Genomic DNA, 17,500 nt, shown 5'->3' on the forward strand with positions numbered 1-17,500 from the left:
TATGGGTTGTTCGGAAAACGCATGCTCTGGAATTTAACATACTCCTCCTAGACGATTCACCCGATCAGCACCAAACTCGGTCAGCATGAAGTCAAGACACTGAGGATGCTAAATTGCGAGCAACTTTTTGATATCTCAAACGGTTTGGCTGTGGCGAGGAGACGAATTTATGGCGAGAAAAGTGAAACAGGAAGTGTGTTATAACTTCTGCATTCATTAATTCATTTTGATTAAACTTCAGCTGTGTGTTCGTTGTAAGAGGCCGATCACATGGATATGACTTTTGTGAGTCAAAGTTATAGCGCCACCAACTGGCAGCAGGAAGTGTGTCACTTTCAAAATGCTTTGAAATCACCATCTTATTTTTACCCGATTTACTTCAAACTTCATCAGTAAAATGTCAAAACATAGCAGATATAAAGCTGGTAAGCACTTCCTGATATTGTATATACTGTTGCCACGGCAACACATCAAACTATAACATTCTTTTTCGCTGCTTTTGAGACTCTTAAAATGCTTCAAATTACATGAAACTCAACACACACATCAGACATGCTGTCCAGTAGATATGGGCAAAGACTCAGAAACGGGCATGGTGGAGGAGCTCAGTAGCGCCATCTTTTGACAAAAGTAATGCAATCTTTTGTCAAAAGTAGGGGGGTTAGTTTTATCTTCAGTCACCAAACTCTGTATATATATTGTTCTCTTTGAGCCGAACAACTTTCTAATTTACAGTCATTAGCTCCGACGAACAGGAACTCAGATATTTAGGGCTTAAGGTGTGAGGACCTTATTGTAATTGCTCAAACCATCATTTTTCTACATTACATTTTTGAGGGCCTAAACACGCATGAAAACTCATGAAACTTTGCACACGCATCAGAAGTGGTGAAAACATACATCTGATATGGGTTTCAGAATTAGGTGTGGCAAAATGGTTCGATAGCGCCACCTACAAAATTTAAATTAAGCGTCATTCGTGCTACGTTTCATGTATGAGTATGAAAATTCGGTAGACGCATTCAACAGCCCAATACCTACAAAAAAGACCTAAGGCGCCAAATCTGAAAAACCAACAGGAACTGAGATATTTTGAATTTTCTTTGGTAAATTGGTGCAGTTTTTGCCATTGCCAGACGTTGTACTTTAACAAACTCCTCCTAGAGATTGAATCATATCCACATCGTATTTGCACAGTCTAATCTAAGGGCCTTTGTGGTGTTAAATTGGGAAGATCTTGAGTTTTCCCTGAAGGGTGTGTCTGTGGCGGCCTCACAAATGTTGATGTTTCGCCATGATACAGGAATTTGTTGTTCCTCAGGCATACAATCTCCAAACTTCACATGTTTGACAAGAGTCCTGGCCTGAGGACATCTACATTCCAATATTCAGTCAAAGTTATAACGCCACCAACTGGCAGCAGGATGTGTGTCACTTTTTGAAAATGTTTTGAATCACTGTCTTACTTTCACCCAATTTACTTCTAACTTCATCAGTATAATGTGAAAACATGACAGATATAGACATACGAATGGATTCCTGATATTTTATATACTGTTGCTATGGCAAAGTGTCATTTTAATTATCTTTTTGGGTGTTTTTGAGACTTAGCATGCTTGAAATTGTGTTTGTGTGTGTGTGTGTGTGTGTGTGTGTGTGTGTGTGTGTGTGTGTGTGTGTGTGTGTGTGTGTGTGTGTGTGTGTGTGTGTGTGTGTGTGTGTGTGTGTGTGTTTTCTATACATGGGCTTTACAGAAGGTCATTTGCTGTTTTTGAAAAGACACATGTCTTAAAATTAATTATTTACTGATTAAAATCAAATTGATTTAAAAAGTAAATTTTACATGATTTTCTAGTTTATAAGTTGTCTGGGTATCACCAGACCAAGCTCAATTTAAGATTGATCAATGAGCATTATTTAAATGACTCTGTATGCAATTGGATAGTCAACTAAACAGACTACTAAACTCACCAATAGCGTGCCAGGTGAATAAGTTAGTCTGTGATTTGTTCCCGCAAAAGTGTAACAAAAGCAGTAGAAATGAATGTACGGTGAATGTACGGGTTTTCAGACTGAGTTGCAGGGCGAAGTCAAATCGCTGGCAGATCAGGCTGGGTTTACCCAGTCAGTCTAAGTAAATTTTATAATAAAGTTTATAATAAACTTCCATAAAATTTAGACGCGCATCTTACTCTTACCTGACACTAATATTAAAATCATTGCTGCAGTTTCTGTGATTTGGCTCCAATTGGTAATTTTGTAATTAACATTTTTTTATTGGATGCTACAAATATTGAAATGAAAGCATGCTTAATTGCATAAGATTGTAAATAGCTAAGGTAGGTCAAAAACACATGTAGAGAAGTGTTAGGTTAATACAATATGACCATTCAGACGGTATTCTGCGCTCATTTGAAATTGATGTGACATCATCTGACATGAAATTGATTAATTAAATGTAATTGATCTCATAAATGTGACTGTTGTGGTTCGTAGTCATAGCAGCACCAACTGCTGCAGTTAATGTGGTGAATCCAACTTCATTTGTAGGGCACTAACAATATAGTTTTATATAATTAGTTTAATAATTGTGTTAATAAAATAAAAAGACCATGAATTAAATACTGGCCTTCTGGACTTACAAAATTTTGAGCTGCAAAAGATAACTTTGCACATATTTGAAAATTACCTATTATATCATATTACATTAGAATTCATCTATATTTAAATTGCATCATGGGTGTGGCTTGTGGTCATAGCGGCACCAGCTGCTGCGGTAAATGTGGCATATTTGAGCGATTTCAAAATACTCTCCTGTTTAAATGCATATTGCCTGTCTTGCACAATTTGCCTGAAGCCACCGGGGGGGGTGGTGCCACAGGCTTGGGCCCATCATCGCTGCTCGCAGCTTTAATTTGTTTTGTTCTCATATAATTGTTTCCCATTCACATCATTATGACCGGCACACAGCAACGGTTGAGTTAAAAATCTTCATTTGTGTTCTCCTGAAGAAACACACACACCTACATGTTGGATGCAGATGAAATTTTCATTTTTGGGTGAAGTAACCCTTTAAGAATAAAGCTGTGCTCATCAACTGTCCTTTTCCTGAGGTTTGCATCATCTCTCTTTTTCTCAGAACTACAAAGCAGTTCTTGTGGAAATCCAGGAGTTCCTGCCAAAGGCATCCTGAATGGAACGAGCTTCAATATAGGAGACCGAATCCGCTACCACTGTGTGTCTGGATACACCCTGGATGGCCACGCTCAGCTGACCTGTGTCACCAGCACGGCTAATGTGGCGGTGTGGGACTTTCCTATCCCCATCTGCAGAGGTAAGAGCGCTCAACAGCTTCATTTTCTGGATGCTTGGTTTTTCGAGGCTGAGCTGTTCTTATTAAAACGAACCCCTCTCTGCGTTTGTAGAGCGCTGTAGGGCATTAATGCATTTGGAAAACCTCGAATGTCATTGCATTAGAGGAAAAAATATCAAAGCAATTGGTTTAAAAAAAAAAAAAAAAAGATGCACTAGTTTTTATGACATTCATCCAACAGAGTGATTATAGCAAAACAATATTTAAAAATGTTCTTTACTTTTACTTTTCATAATGCTCAGCATATATCTTGAATATCATGTATATGCTCTGAAATTATTTCTTTTGTCAATTCTTTCCCATCATTTTAAGATTTAAATTGCAGTACGAATTAATGTTTTAAGTTGTGATTTTTATCAAATCATTTTTAATGATCATTTTTTGAGGATGAATGTAATAGTATATTTGTAGTGTACAGATTAAATATATAAAAACAACAATCATATTATTTATAATATAATATTTTCTTACTTTTACTGTGCAAAAATATTATTAATTATATAAAACACATTATTATTATTATTATTATTATTATTATTATTATTATTAATATCCCAAGTAGATTCCAAATGCAGTGAAATACTTTTGTGATAATTTAGATTAATCAATTTTTGAGGATGAATATTTTACAATATTGTAATATACAGATTCAGCATATTTATAATATCATTTATATAAATTCTTATGTTTACTGTGCAAAAATATGAATAATATAATGCAATATAATATAGTTAATATAATATGATATATACTGTAATATAAGAAATATAATTGATATACATTGTTACTTTTACTGTGCAAAATATTATTAATTATATAATATAAAAATATTATTATTAATATCCAAGTAGATTCAAAATGCAGTAAAATGTTGTTTTTGTCTAAATGAATAGATAAAAAAAAAAAAAAAAATCATTGACCAATTTTTGAGGATGAATATAACAATACTGTAGTATACAGATTATTAAACAACAATCATAATTTTTTTTAAATAATATAATATACTTTATACTTTTTCCATTGTTGCACTTTAAGATTCTTCGGAATGGAAAGTGCATTATAAATTTAATCTATTATTATTATTATTATTATTATTATTATTATTATTATTATTATTATTATTATTATTATTATTATTATTATTATATACATTCTTAATTTTACTCTGCAAAAATATTAATAATTTAATTTAATATGAATGAGGCATTTATATAGCGCTTTCAAATGTACTACTGTACACCCAAAGCGCTTCACACTCATGTCAGGGGTCTCTCCTCAACCACCACCAGTGTGCAGCATCCACTTGGATGATGCGACGGCAGCCACAGTACAACGGCGCCAGTGCGCTCACCACACACCAGCGATAGGTGGAGAGGAGAGAGGGTGATAGAGCCAATTCAGTGGATGGGGATTATTAGGAGGCCATGATTGGTAAGGGCCAAGCAAGGGAATTTGGCCAGGACACCGGGGTTACACCCCTACTCTTTTACGAGAAGTGCCATGGGATTTTTAATGACCACAGAGAGTCAGGACCTCGGTTTAACGTCTCATCCGAAGGATAATTAATATATTTAATTAAATTTATATACGTTTCTTACTTTTACAGTGCAAAGTATTATTATTATTATTATTATTATTATTAATATGTTATAAAACATTCTGTCTGATTGACAGAAATGAATCAAACTTCCCAGGTTTTTAAAAAAATATATTTTTCTTGACCTGATACCAAAATCATCAGAGATATAGTGTGAATATTGTATATTTCTGCCGGTGTTTTGGTGATTTAAGTATATCAAGGATCAGAGTTCATCACATTAACAATTAACCGTTTGGACTCCAAATACTATTTAAACCCTTAAACGCTTCTTTTGAAGCGTTTTGCCAGTGCTATTTTTCTGTAAAATGCCTCCCCTTATAATCTAACGCAATGACTTTCAGACATTAAGTGAGTCCTTTATGTGTGCAAACACTCTTTCGGGGGCACAGACTCTTCTATGAGCGCGTTGTTTGCTGTAAGCTCTAGCGTTGGCTTTGATATATGCAGCTTTTATATTATTCTGTTTTGTTGAATTTCAAATGAACGTTGTTTTTAACTTGTATTGTGCTTAAAATCCTCTCTGCCACTCGTTTGTCTGTCTGGGCTTGCTTTAGATATGGTGATTCATGAAGTGTTGTTAATTCCTGCAGTTCTTTCGCATTGGTCTTCTTTTGCGTGGCACAATCAGACGTGAGTCGCCCCGGTGGGAAGAGCCGGTTAATAATTCAGGTGTTGCTTTAATTATCAGCGTGAGAATCTTTGATGTGGATTCAGGTATTGTGGCTCGTGTTTTAGAATAGGATGCATGGAGATGCTGTATCCCTGGGATATGGGAAAAATGAGCGCTGCTCTATCATTTGTGCTTGATGAAAGATGGCTCAAATGTAGTTTTTGTGTAGAAAAAGCCTCATTAAGAAGCGTTTAAACCAGCAAACATGTTTGATGTATTATAGCCTCTCATCTTCTTGTTAGTTTTGCTTCAGTAGCTTCGAGCTGAAGGAAGACTGAGACCGTTTGTGACTCAGTGTTGAGGTTGTGAAATTCTGTTTAATTGGGTTGAAGTCTGCGTCGTCCAACTCTTTGATTTGAGCAAACTCAGAAGTTGCTAACAGATAACAGTATAACTTCTTCCCAGTGTTCAGATTGACTTCTGGGCTGGTTTTCTCCAGTGATGCCAGTTACTAATGTAAGTAACATATACAGTCCCTGACAAAAGTCTTGTCGCTTATCTATTTTCTAGAAATACCTGATATTAACCTGACTTTTAATTAATTCATTGGTGTTAGAAATAGCTCATATGAAAAGCTAAAACCCTCCCAAATGATGTTTAATGCACTGAAATAAATAATTTTCACAGAAAATAATATTTATCATTTAATCAAGACAGAAAGGTCAAATTTTGGCAAGACACAAGTTTTGTCGCCTATACAGAAATTGAACAAATTTACTGCAAATACAAAAATATGTCAGCAAATTAAGTTGTGGTGCTGTGAGATCCAAATTTAATATCTTGTATGACTTCCATGAGCTTGAAGGACTGCATCCATGCGGTTTGGCAATGATTCATACAATTTATTGATGAAGTCATCAGGAATAGCTAAGGAAGCAGTCTTGCATGCCTCCCAGAGTTCATCAATATTCTTTGGTTTCGTCTTCCATGCGTCCTCTTTCATCCTACCCCACATATGCTCAATGATGTTCATGTCTGGTGACTGGGCTGGCCAATCCTGGGGCATCTTGATCTTCTTCGCCTGAGGAACTTTGATGTGGAGATGGAAGTATGCGATGGAGCACCGTCCTGCTGCAGAATTTGGCCTCTTTTATGGTTGGGAATATAAGAGGTAGCTAAGATTTCTTGGTATTTTAGACTATTGATGTTGCCTTCCACCCTGCAGATCTCTTGCACACCCCCATCCTGGATGTAACCCCAGACCATGATTTTTCCGCCACCAAACTTCACTGTTTTCCGGGTGAATCTCGGATCCATTCGGGCACCAGTAGGTCTCCTGCAATATTTGCGGCGACTGTGGTGTAATTCAACAGAAGATTCATCTGAAAATTCACCTTCTGCCACTTTTCCAGCGTCCATCCTTTTAGCAGGCTGTGGGCCTTGGCAAATGCCACACAGTTTTTCAATTGTCTTTTGTTTAGTGCTGGCTTCTGGGCACTGATTCGACCATGGAGGCCATTTCGAGACAGAATCCGACAAACTGTTCTGGTTGACACAGGGACTTCAGGTAACCGGGTCTCGTGGAGCTCTGCTGCAGTGGAAAATGGGCTGGCCTTGGATTTTCGAGCCAACAAACGGTCCTCTCGAGCAGTTGTCTTGCGGGGTCTGTCTGACCTGGGCTTGTCAAAAACGTCTCCAGTCTCTTCAAATCTTTTTTTTATCCTCTGTACTTGACGCTGAGACACATTGAAGGTGTCTGCCACATCAGCAGTGGATCTGGTCTTCAGCCTCTTGATAATCAAATCTTTAGTCTCTCGGTGAATCTTAGGCATGTTTGCAGAGGTCTAGTTGCAGTTGATGTGAAGGTCTAGTGTACTGGGGTTCTTTTTATACACACTTGAGACCTAATTGATCCATTATTAGTCACAGGTGAAGCTCATATGACAAGGTGACAACACTTATGTCTTTGCAAAAATTGACTCAATGGGCTTTACCAAGCTGTGAATATTAGAATACTTTTTGAAAGTTTAGTTTTTCACTGAAACATTATCACAAAAGCTGGTGGGATTAAAATGAGCCATTTCTTGTAAGAAAAGCTTGATTAGAAATATATTTCAGCGGCACTTTAGGTCAATTTGTACACAAGCGACAAGACTTTTGTCAGGGACTGTAGTTACAATATGTTAGTTAACGCATTACTCTAATCTGAATACTTTTTTTCCAGTAACGAGTAATCTAACGCGTTACTATTTCTAAACCAGTAGTCAGATTAAAGTAACTTATCCAAGTCACTGTGAGTTACTATTTTAGTCAATTTCCTTAGTAAAAAATAAAAATAGTGCTGGGCAACAATTAAAATGTTTAATCATGATTTAATCGCATGATTTTCTGTGATTAATGGTGAATAATCGCATGATTTTCTGTGATTAATCGCAATTAATCTCAGTATGCGCAAAATTCAATAATGAATACTAAAGTGCTGCTATATGAACAAAAGTGCAATATCATAAGGTTTGCAAACACTTTAAACAAATAAGGTGCTTTTTACAGCAGTTAAAAGTTAGTAACAGTTACAATATTTCTTGTAAATATCAACTTAAACATTAATTTAATCAAATTAAATTAAATTGGTGGTATACATATATTGATTCTGTAGTAATATTCTCATCAGTGTTCTGTCAGCTTTAGGCCGACTTAAATCTGCATATTTGTGATATTCACCCCAGGGCGTTATTTAATTTTATAAAGGCCATTTTTTAAAATCTTGTATCTAAATGTGTGCATCATCTTTCATGTTAAATTCTAACATTTGATTAATAAATTCAGTTATAATAGTAAAGACACTATAGGCTGTTACCAATCAAATTAAATCATTTAAACTGCAAAAAATACAGCTGCAATAAATAATGTTATAAGATTGATGTTCTCAATAAAACATGCACTCATACTTTTAAACATAACCGCCAATAGGGGGCAGCAAGTGATCGTCTTCGTGAGCGAGTCATTGAGTCGTTTATTCAAATGATTCATTCAAAACACTGAATCATTCAGTAACAAAACACCGCGCTGAGTGTTGCTTTCCTCTGGAACTATTTCCGTCGGTGAAATCATCGGTGAAATGGAACAAAAGGTTGTTTGGATCTAAAATGTAAGTAACTTAATATTAATTAGGCTACTGTTTATTGATCTAGGCTACACCATTCATGCTACACAATTCACGATTGCAAAGTCGACTTGTGTTATTAACAATATCATAAATTATAAATATCAGCAACTACAAAAAGCTCAGTTTTACCTCAGTATGTTTCTTCTGTGAGTTTATATCGCTGCTCAATTGGTTTGATTTCTGCACGAATGTCTCTCAGAGACGGGCAGTGCGAGCCTCAACGCGACTAACCGCTGTTTATGTATGTATCGCTGTTTACATTGAATATAATAAAAACAACCAAAAAAATCTGAATCATTCTCGCGTTTCTGGTTATTTTTATGTTTTATTTGTCCCAGACAAAGAATGTCAGCCATTGGCTTCGGCTACAGACAGCGCTACGTTCTCCTGACCAATGGTTTGTCTGTGTGTGTATTCAGAGGCAGAGCAACGGCCTTTCAATATAATAATAAATAACTGCGTTAATGCGCAATCAAATAATTGTCGGCGTTAAGTAATTAATGCGTTAACACGATAATAACGCGTTAACTTGCCCAGCCCTAAATAAAAATAAATATTTTTGCTTTCTTCTTGTGTCTCGCGGAGTATTTTTTCAGGAAATATTTTTTAATTTGACCTTAAAATGTCAGGAGATACATTGTTGACATTACTGTTAAAAATGCACTTCCAATAAAGTGAGTGTTGGCAGAAACGGTCGTCATTCCTGTTCTGAGGCAGCAGGGGTGTTGGAAACTGCTGAATGTAACTAATAAAGTAACTTGTAATCTTACTAAGTTACTTTTAAAATCAACTAAAGTAACTGTTACTTTTTAAAGGAGTAATCAGATTACTTTTTCAAAGTAACCGTATTAATCGTATTAAAAAATGAGGGATTTTTTCCGGTTTTATTACTGCTACTTTTTATTAATATTAATTCGAAATATTACCCCCCCAAAAAAACATAAACAAATCCCCAGACTCTTCCCAGACCACCGCATCAATCTTCTCCTGCCCAGCGAGTGCTTTAGTGTGTCCGATATTGAACGCGCGATCAGTTTAACGTTGGGAATTTGTTGTTGCGTCGCCTCTCGCGCATCTAACAGACAGGATTGTGCTTGTTCGCTCGCGCCAGTGAAAGTTGGAGAGTTGAAAATTATTTATGACGGATGGCCAATGTGTCAAAAAGACCGAAGCCCTCTGATACAGGAATATAAAGGAATAAGGGGATAAAGACAGAGGTAAAGTGATGACATTAATGAACAGTTTATCTAAATGCATTATCTAAATATGAATGTTTGCTAATTAATTCCAGTTATTTTTATCTTAAACTTTATGTAAAAGCAGCTGTTCTGGGTGATCAGAATCTGCAAAAAAAGTCACGTCAATTGTTTATAAACATATATATATATATTTTTTTTAATAGCCTAATGTTTTTACTCAGTTGTGCAATTGTAAGCGGATATATGGCGTTTGTAAAATTTATTTTCTGAAATTAGTAATGATATTTATATACAGGTTTATATAAAATAGCTAAAAAATAAAGTAAGATGCACAATAAATATAAACATTTCTTAAAAAGTTTAATTCATGGTGAAAACATGAGCATGCATAGTTTAGTGGAGGATATACAAACATTTTTGTATATATATATGTGTGTGTGTGTGTGTGTGTGTGTCCTTGTTTATATTACATTGTGGGGAACAAATGTCCCCATAAGGATAGTAATAGCTGATAGTAGTCACTTTTCAAAATGCTTATAAATCATACAGGATACGTTTTTTTGAGAAAGTAAAAAAGCAGAATGTTTCCTGTGATGGGTAGGTTTAGGGGCTATGTGTGTGTGTGTGTGTGTGTGTGTGTGTGTGTGTGTGTGTGTGTGTGTGCGTGCGTGCGTGCGTGCGTGCGTGCGTGCGTGCGTGCGTGCGTGCGTGTGTGTGATGGGGTAGGTTTAGGGGCAGTGTTGGGGGATAGAAAATACGGTTTGCACGGTATAAAAACCATTACGTCTATGGAGAGTCCCCACAAAGATAGTGAACCAGACGTGTGTGTGTTTATTTTTATTTTAAAAATTATATAAACACAACCAACATATAAAAACCTTGATACAAGGGGCACCAAGTAAAATCTTGCCTAGGGCAGCAAATTGGTCAGGGCCGGCCCTGGTATGAAGCAAAGCATTTGTGAAGCCACAACACGCACAACCCCCTCCCTTCACCTTATAAGTGAAATAAATGCAATATTCCAGTGTCATTAAATTAATTATACATGCTGGAAGCAGCCCAAAGTGTCTGCAGGGTCCTAGAGCACTCAGGGCCTGCGTTACACACTTTCAAAAATGAATTTATATATAAAAATCAAAAAGCGGCTAATTTTTTTTTTGGGGGGGGGGGGTTATAACAGCTTAGACAACATATACTTACATGTTTATGACTTTTAGCAGTGTTTTATGTAACTTTAAAGGGTTTCCTGTAAAATGACACCAACATTTTGAACCTAGACCACTGTATGTGTGTGTGGGAGGCTTTTCAATTTGGGTAGGCCAAATCCAGGCGGAAATGACATCAGAGTAATTTAGTGTAAATACATTACTTTGTCTAAAACAAATGCCAAAGTGATGCATATCTCCAGAAAGAAGAGACTCTAAGCTTTCAGATGGTGCCACATATTACATTTACATTTAATCATTTAGCAGACGCTTTTATCCAAAGCGACTTACAAAAAAAGGGGAGAGCAACAGAAGCAACGAAACAGACAAGGCCAACAACCTGTAAGAGCTGTAAGAAATCTCAATTAATAAGCACAGTACACAATTTTTTCATTTATTTTTTTTATTTTTTATTTTTAGACATCTACAACAAAATCTCACGTACGCAAAATGCCGAACACTGGATTTTGATAGCTATGATAACAACCCATTAGGACTAAGGCTGTTGCCCCAGCTGTTGTCGTTAATGCAGATTCAGTGGCCCAATGGGTTGGTTTTGTATTCTAGCTAAATGCGCAGAAATAGCCATCTACAACAAAAACTCACGTACGCAATATACAGAACACTGGATTCTGATAGTTATGATAACTATGTAACATACCCGCCTGAAGGCACAAATCCGGATGAGAGACGTAGATATGATCCAGGAGTGTGCGCTTTTTGGTCATTGCTGTGGTGATCAGTAAGTGCTATTCTGTATTGGTCAGGTGCCATTGGAAAAGATGTGTCTTAAGATGTTTTTTAAGAATGGCTACAGACTCGGCAGCACGAATTGAGATCGGCAGGTCATTCCACCAGGTGGGAACGGTCCAGGAAAATGTCCGTGAGAGCGATTTCATGCCTCTTTGGGATGGAACCACAAGGCGCCGCTCACTCGCAGAACGCAAGCTTCTGGAGGGTGTGTAAGTCTGAACAAGTGAGTTTAGGTATATTGGTGCAGAGCCAGTGGTTGTTTTGTAGGCAAGAACTAGTGCTTTGATTTTGATGCGAGCAGCCATTGGTAACCAGTGCAGTTTGATGAAGAGAGGCGTAACATGCGCTCTCTTCGGCTCATTAAAGACCACTCTCGCCGCTGCATTCTGGATCAGCTGCAAGGGTTTGATAGTGCATGCTGGAAGCCCAGCCAGAAGAGCATTACAATAGTACAGTCTGGAGAGAACAAGAGCTTGAACCAGGAGTTGTGCAGCCTGTTCTGATAGGAAGGGTCTGATCTTTCTAATGTTGTATAAAGCAAATCTGCAGGACCGGGCTGTTGCAGTAATGTGGTCAGTGAAGTTTAACTGGTCATCAATCACAACTCCAAGGTTTCTGGCTGTCCTTGATGGAGATATGGTCGATGAACCAAGCTGAATGGAGAAATTTTGATGAAGTGCTGGCTTGGTTGAGAAAACAAGTAATTCTGTCTTTGCAAGATTGAGTTGAAGGTGATGCTCCTGTGACTTAGACACTACACCTCTCCATGACACCCTGTAGGACCTACCAGAGAGGTAAGACCTGAACCACTGGAGAGCAGTTCCTGAGATCCCCGCCTTCTTAAGTGTTGACAGGAGGATCTGGTGGTTAACTGTGTCAAAAGCAGCAGACAGATCCAGCAGAATGAGCACTGAGGATTTGGAAGCTGCTTTTGCCAGTCTCAGTGCCTCAGTTACCGAGAGTAAGGCAGTCTCAGTCGAATGGCCGCTTTTGAAGCCGGATTGGTTGTTGTCTAGGAGGTTGTCCCGTTCAAGAAACATAGAGAGTTGATTGAACACAACTCGCTCAAGGGTCTTTGCAATGAAAGGCAGAAGGGATACCGGTCGGTAGTTTTCTAAAAGTGCTGGATTCAGAGAGGGTTTCTTAAGCAGTGGGGTTACCCGAGCCTGCTTAAATGCTGTGGGAAAGGTTCCCGTGTGAAGAGAAGTGTTGACAATGTGAGTGAGTGCAGGAGTGATTGAAGAAGAAATAGCCTGAAGGAGGTGAGTGGGTATAGGATCAAGTGGACAGGTAGTAGGGTGATTGGAAAGGATGAGTTTAGAAATATCTGCCTCGGAGAGTGGAGAGAAGGATGGAAGCGTGTTCGTGTTAGTTGTTGAGATGTGCGTGTCAGTTTGTGATGAGGAGAACTGTTTGCTAATGAGAGCTGTTTTGTTTGTGAAAAATGATGCAAAGTCATCAGCTGTAAGAGTTGATGAAGGAGGGGGAGGAGGAGGACAAAGGAGAGAGGAGAATGTTTTAAAGAGTTTGCGAGAGTCAGAGCAATTGTTGATTTTGTTGTGGTAGTAAGTTGTTTTAGCAGTGGAGACATTTGTAGAGAAAGAAGAGAGAAGAGACTGATACAAGGTAAGGTCAGTATAGTTTTTAGATTTCTGCCATTTCCTCTCTGCCGCCCTGAGTCCAGAGCGATGTTCACGGAGAACTTCAGACAGCCAGGGGGCAGATGGGGTGGGGCGGGCTGGTCTGGATGAAAGGGGGCAAAAACTGTCTAAGGAGGATGTTAGAGTGGAGCAAAGAGTGTCAGGAGCACTGTTAGTGTCCAGTGCTGAGAACTGAGCAGGTGGAGGGAGTGAAGATGATACCATAGTGGATAGGCGAGAGGGAGAGAGTGAGCGTAGATTATGCCGAAAGGTAATCTGTGTAGGAGTACGTGTTGAATCAGGAGTCAGTATGAGGTTAAGAGTGATGAGAAAGTGGTCTGAGGTGTGTAATGGAGTAACTAAAGTGTTGTCTGTGGAGCAGTTGCGTGTGTAGACAAGGTCTAATTGGTTACCTGATCTGTGAGTAGCCATAGTAGATACTAACTTAAGGTCAAATGAAGTCAGTAGAGTGCTGAAGTCTGCAGCTAGGTGTTTATCAAGATGGATGTTGAAGTCACCAAGCAGAATCAGTGGAGTGCCATCCTCAGGGAAGCTAGAAAGTAACACATCCAACTCCTCCACAAAGTTACCGAGGTGACCTGGAGGACAATAGACCACTACCACATGGATTTTAACAGGGTGAGTAATAGTGATTGAGTGCGATTCAAATGAATTGGCCGGTAGAGACGGTAATGGATCAAATTTCCAATCATTTGAGATAAGCAAACCAGTACCCCCACCCCTCCCAATAGGCCGAGGAGTGTGTGAAAAAGTATAATTGCTTGAGAGGGCTGCAGGAGTGGCAGTGTCCTCTGGTTTGATCCAGGTCTCAGTTAGGGCCATGAGGCTAAGCTGAGAATGAGTCCCAAAAGATGAAATAAAGTCTGCTTTGTTTACAGCCGACTGGCAATTCCAGAGACCAATTGGAATAAAGAGTAAAGTAGCAGAGGATGTTAGGATATAGCGCAAATTATTAGGATCGCGGCGTCTCGTGCGTACAGAGCGTGATTTACGAGTGCTAGTAGTTATAGTTGGGATTTGAAAGCACATGGTGAATACAGATCAGAGAAAAGGCCAGATAGGAACTAGAAAAGAACCGAACACAAATAATGAAAAGGAAGATGATACTCAAGTGCCTTGCCGGGGTCCTTGCTCGGGCGGAGTTGCGCTGGGAAGAGTTGAGGTCTTTACACTCGTCGGTCTTCACACAAGGAGGGCTTCACACTGCTGCTTCCGCGGACTATCACGCTATTTATACTCACCTGAGTATCGTTATTGAAAGCAGCTGGGAACGCCCCCAACAAACTCACTCCCAATGTGGGAATGACCAAACAAACGCTAACTCAACAAATGCTAACTCCCACACACACCGTGAGAATATACCAAAACTAATAATACACACCACTGCACCACACAGACACACTTATCCAACAACAAATGAACAAACAATCAAATGAGAAAAGTTACAAACACTTACAGAGTAGTTGTCTATCAGTCAATTAATTGCTCCTCTCTAGCCATATGAGGTCAGAGCTCCTCCACTGACATTGAAAATGGAAAGTATATACATGACGATGTCATTCCCGTCCCTGTACCGGGCCCGTGAAGGTGAAAGGGGGTCAAACACAGTATAGCCCCTTTCACACTGCGATTCCGGCAAATACACGGATAATGCGACCCGGCATTTGTTCCCGGGCTGCTAGATTTGGTCAATTCACACTGCCAGCGAAATACCGCAATATGTGTGCTTTCACACACAACCCGTAACGGTCCCGGGTCGAGTTGACACGTGACATCCGGATGTGACGTATAACGGCGAGCGATCTCCGCTTCAGCGCGGATAGTAAGGAGCTCCGTGGTCTCGACTTGTGTCCAGTTTGCGCTCATTTCTGCTTGTTTAATTTTAGTTTCTTTTGTATACGAACACTCTCTGCATTTAAAACACCGACGAGCTCTTCTGGCACTGCAGGGTTGTGTTACTGAAAAAACAAGCTCTAGGAGTCGCACGATAACTACGCACACGCTGCGGCATTAGTTTCGGCTTCTGTTCACACAGCGCTCGTCCCGGGTCGAATCCCGCAATGTAACTAGGTCCCCGACCCGGGTCGAATTCGGTAATCAATCCCGGGACGTGGTTGCTTTCACACAGAAGGTGACCCGGCAATGCTCCGGGAATATTGCGGGTCCGACGTGCAGTGTGAAAGGGGCTTATTAGTATGGTGTTCCTAATAATCCTTTAGGTGAGTGTATTTATAATATTAAAGGTTAAAGAAATCTATATTTGTATCCATCCACCCATTCATCCATCCATTCATATTTGTATCCATCCATTCATCCATATTTGTATCCATCCATCCATCCATCCATCCATCCATCCGTCCATCCATCCATCCATCCATTCATCTGTCCATCTTTCCATTCATCCGTCCATCCATCCATCCATCCATCCATCCATCCATATTTGTATCCATCCATATTTGTATCCATTCATCTATATTTCCATCAATCCATCCATCCATCCATTCATCCATCTGTCCATCCATCCATCCATCCATCCATCCATCCATCCATCCATCCATCCATCCATCCATCCATCCATCCAAATTTGTGTCCATCCATCCATCCATATTTATATCCATTCATATATATTTGTATCCATCCATCCATCCATCCATCCATCCATCCATCCATCCATCCATCCATCCATCCATATTTGTATCCATCCATCCATACATCCATCCATATTTGTATCCATCCATCCATCCATCCATCCATCCATCCATCCATCCATCCATCCATCCATCCATATTTGTATCCATTCATATATATTTGTATCCATCCATCCATCCATCCATATTTGTATCCATTCATCTATATTTCCATCCATCCATCCATCCATCCATCCATCCATCCATCCATCCATCCATCCAAATTTGTATTCATTTATCTATATTTGTATCCATCCATCCATCCATCCATCCATCCATCCATCCATCCATCCATCCATCCATCCATCCATTAATCCATCTGTCCGTCCATCAATCCATCCATCCATCCATCCATCCATCCATCCATCCATCCATCCATCCATCCATCCATCCATCCATCCATCCATCCATCCATCCATCTATCCATCTATCCATCCATACATTCTTCCATCCATCCTTATTTGCATGATCAGTACAATCTTTCCATCTCATTGAGTAAAAAACGAAATACTCGTGGCCTTGTGCTGCAGCCAAATCACTCAAACCAGGGATGAATCCTCTTTATCCGTTTTCTGACCCCTGGCTTTTTAGCACATGCTTTTTCCTCTTCAGGCAAGGGAAATTGATCCTCTTTGACAAGGATATCTGAGCCTGAAGGTTTGCCCCTCTCACCGCCCCCTCTGGAGGTCATTAAAGCCAGCTATATTGCCGGTAAATGCAAAGCACGGGGAGAACAGGCGCTTGAATGGGAGTCGTGGATGGAGGCTTTGTGTTTGTGCCAGCTGAGAGGACAAACGCAGCTGTTCCAAGAATATCAGACCTGTTGGCCGTGTGCATTTCAGAAATTAAATGTCCAGTTTTTTAATCTTTTAAAAACATTATTATGCCCTTTTGAAAGTCTTGATGTTGTTTTTTCAGGTTTTCACCATCCATTGCTGCGGCTCCTCTCTTCCATGGCTCTATGATTGGTCATTAATTGGAAGAATAGACAAAAAATAAGCCAGTGCACTCAAATCAAATCACGATATGATTATTAGAAATTCATCTGGTATGATAATTTGTTGGCTCATTATTTTGTCACTAATTACTCTTAAAAACAACCTGACCTCAGAACATTGCACCATTATTAGAACTACAAACGTGGATAAAAAGTGATAAAAAACTACAAAAATGGCGGATCCGATGGTAAAGTAGAGAGGTGTAGATAAAGAGGTTTGATTTATTTATTTAACCTGACAAAAATATA

General features: G+C 39.0%; 1 protein-coding gene across 2 annotated transcripts in view; it reads left to right on the forward strand.

The window, feature by feature from the left end:
• The window catches only part of csmd3a (CUB and Sushi multiple domains 3a), a 579,356-nt gene that overhangs the window by 120,467 nt on the left and 441,389 nt on the right, over positions 1-17,500 (forward strand). For both annotated transcript variants that reach the window (XM_067447773.1, XM_067447774.1), the window contains exon 4: positions 3,140-3,334. In XM_067447773.1, coding sequence (XP_067303874.1) covers positions 3,140-3,334 — 195 coding nt within the window. The remainder of the gene's footprint in view (positions 1-3,139; positions 3,335-17,500) is intronic.

This window comes from Pseudorasbora parva, chromosome 7, assembly GCF_024679245.1.
Source record: "Pseudorasbora parva isolate DD20220531a chromosome 7, ASM2467924v1, whole genome shotgun sequence".
NCBI lineage: Eukaryota > Metazoa > Chordata > Actinopteri > Cypriniformes > Gobionidae > Pseudorasbora > Pseudorasbora parva.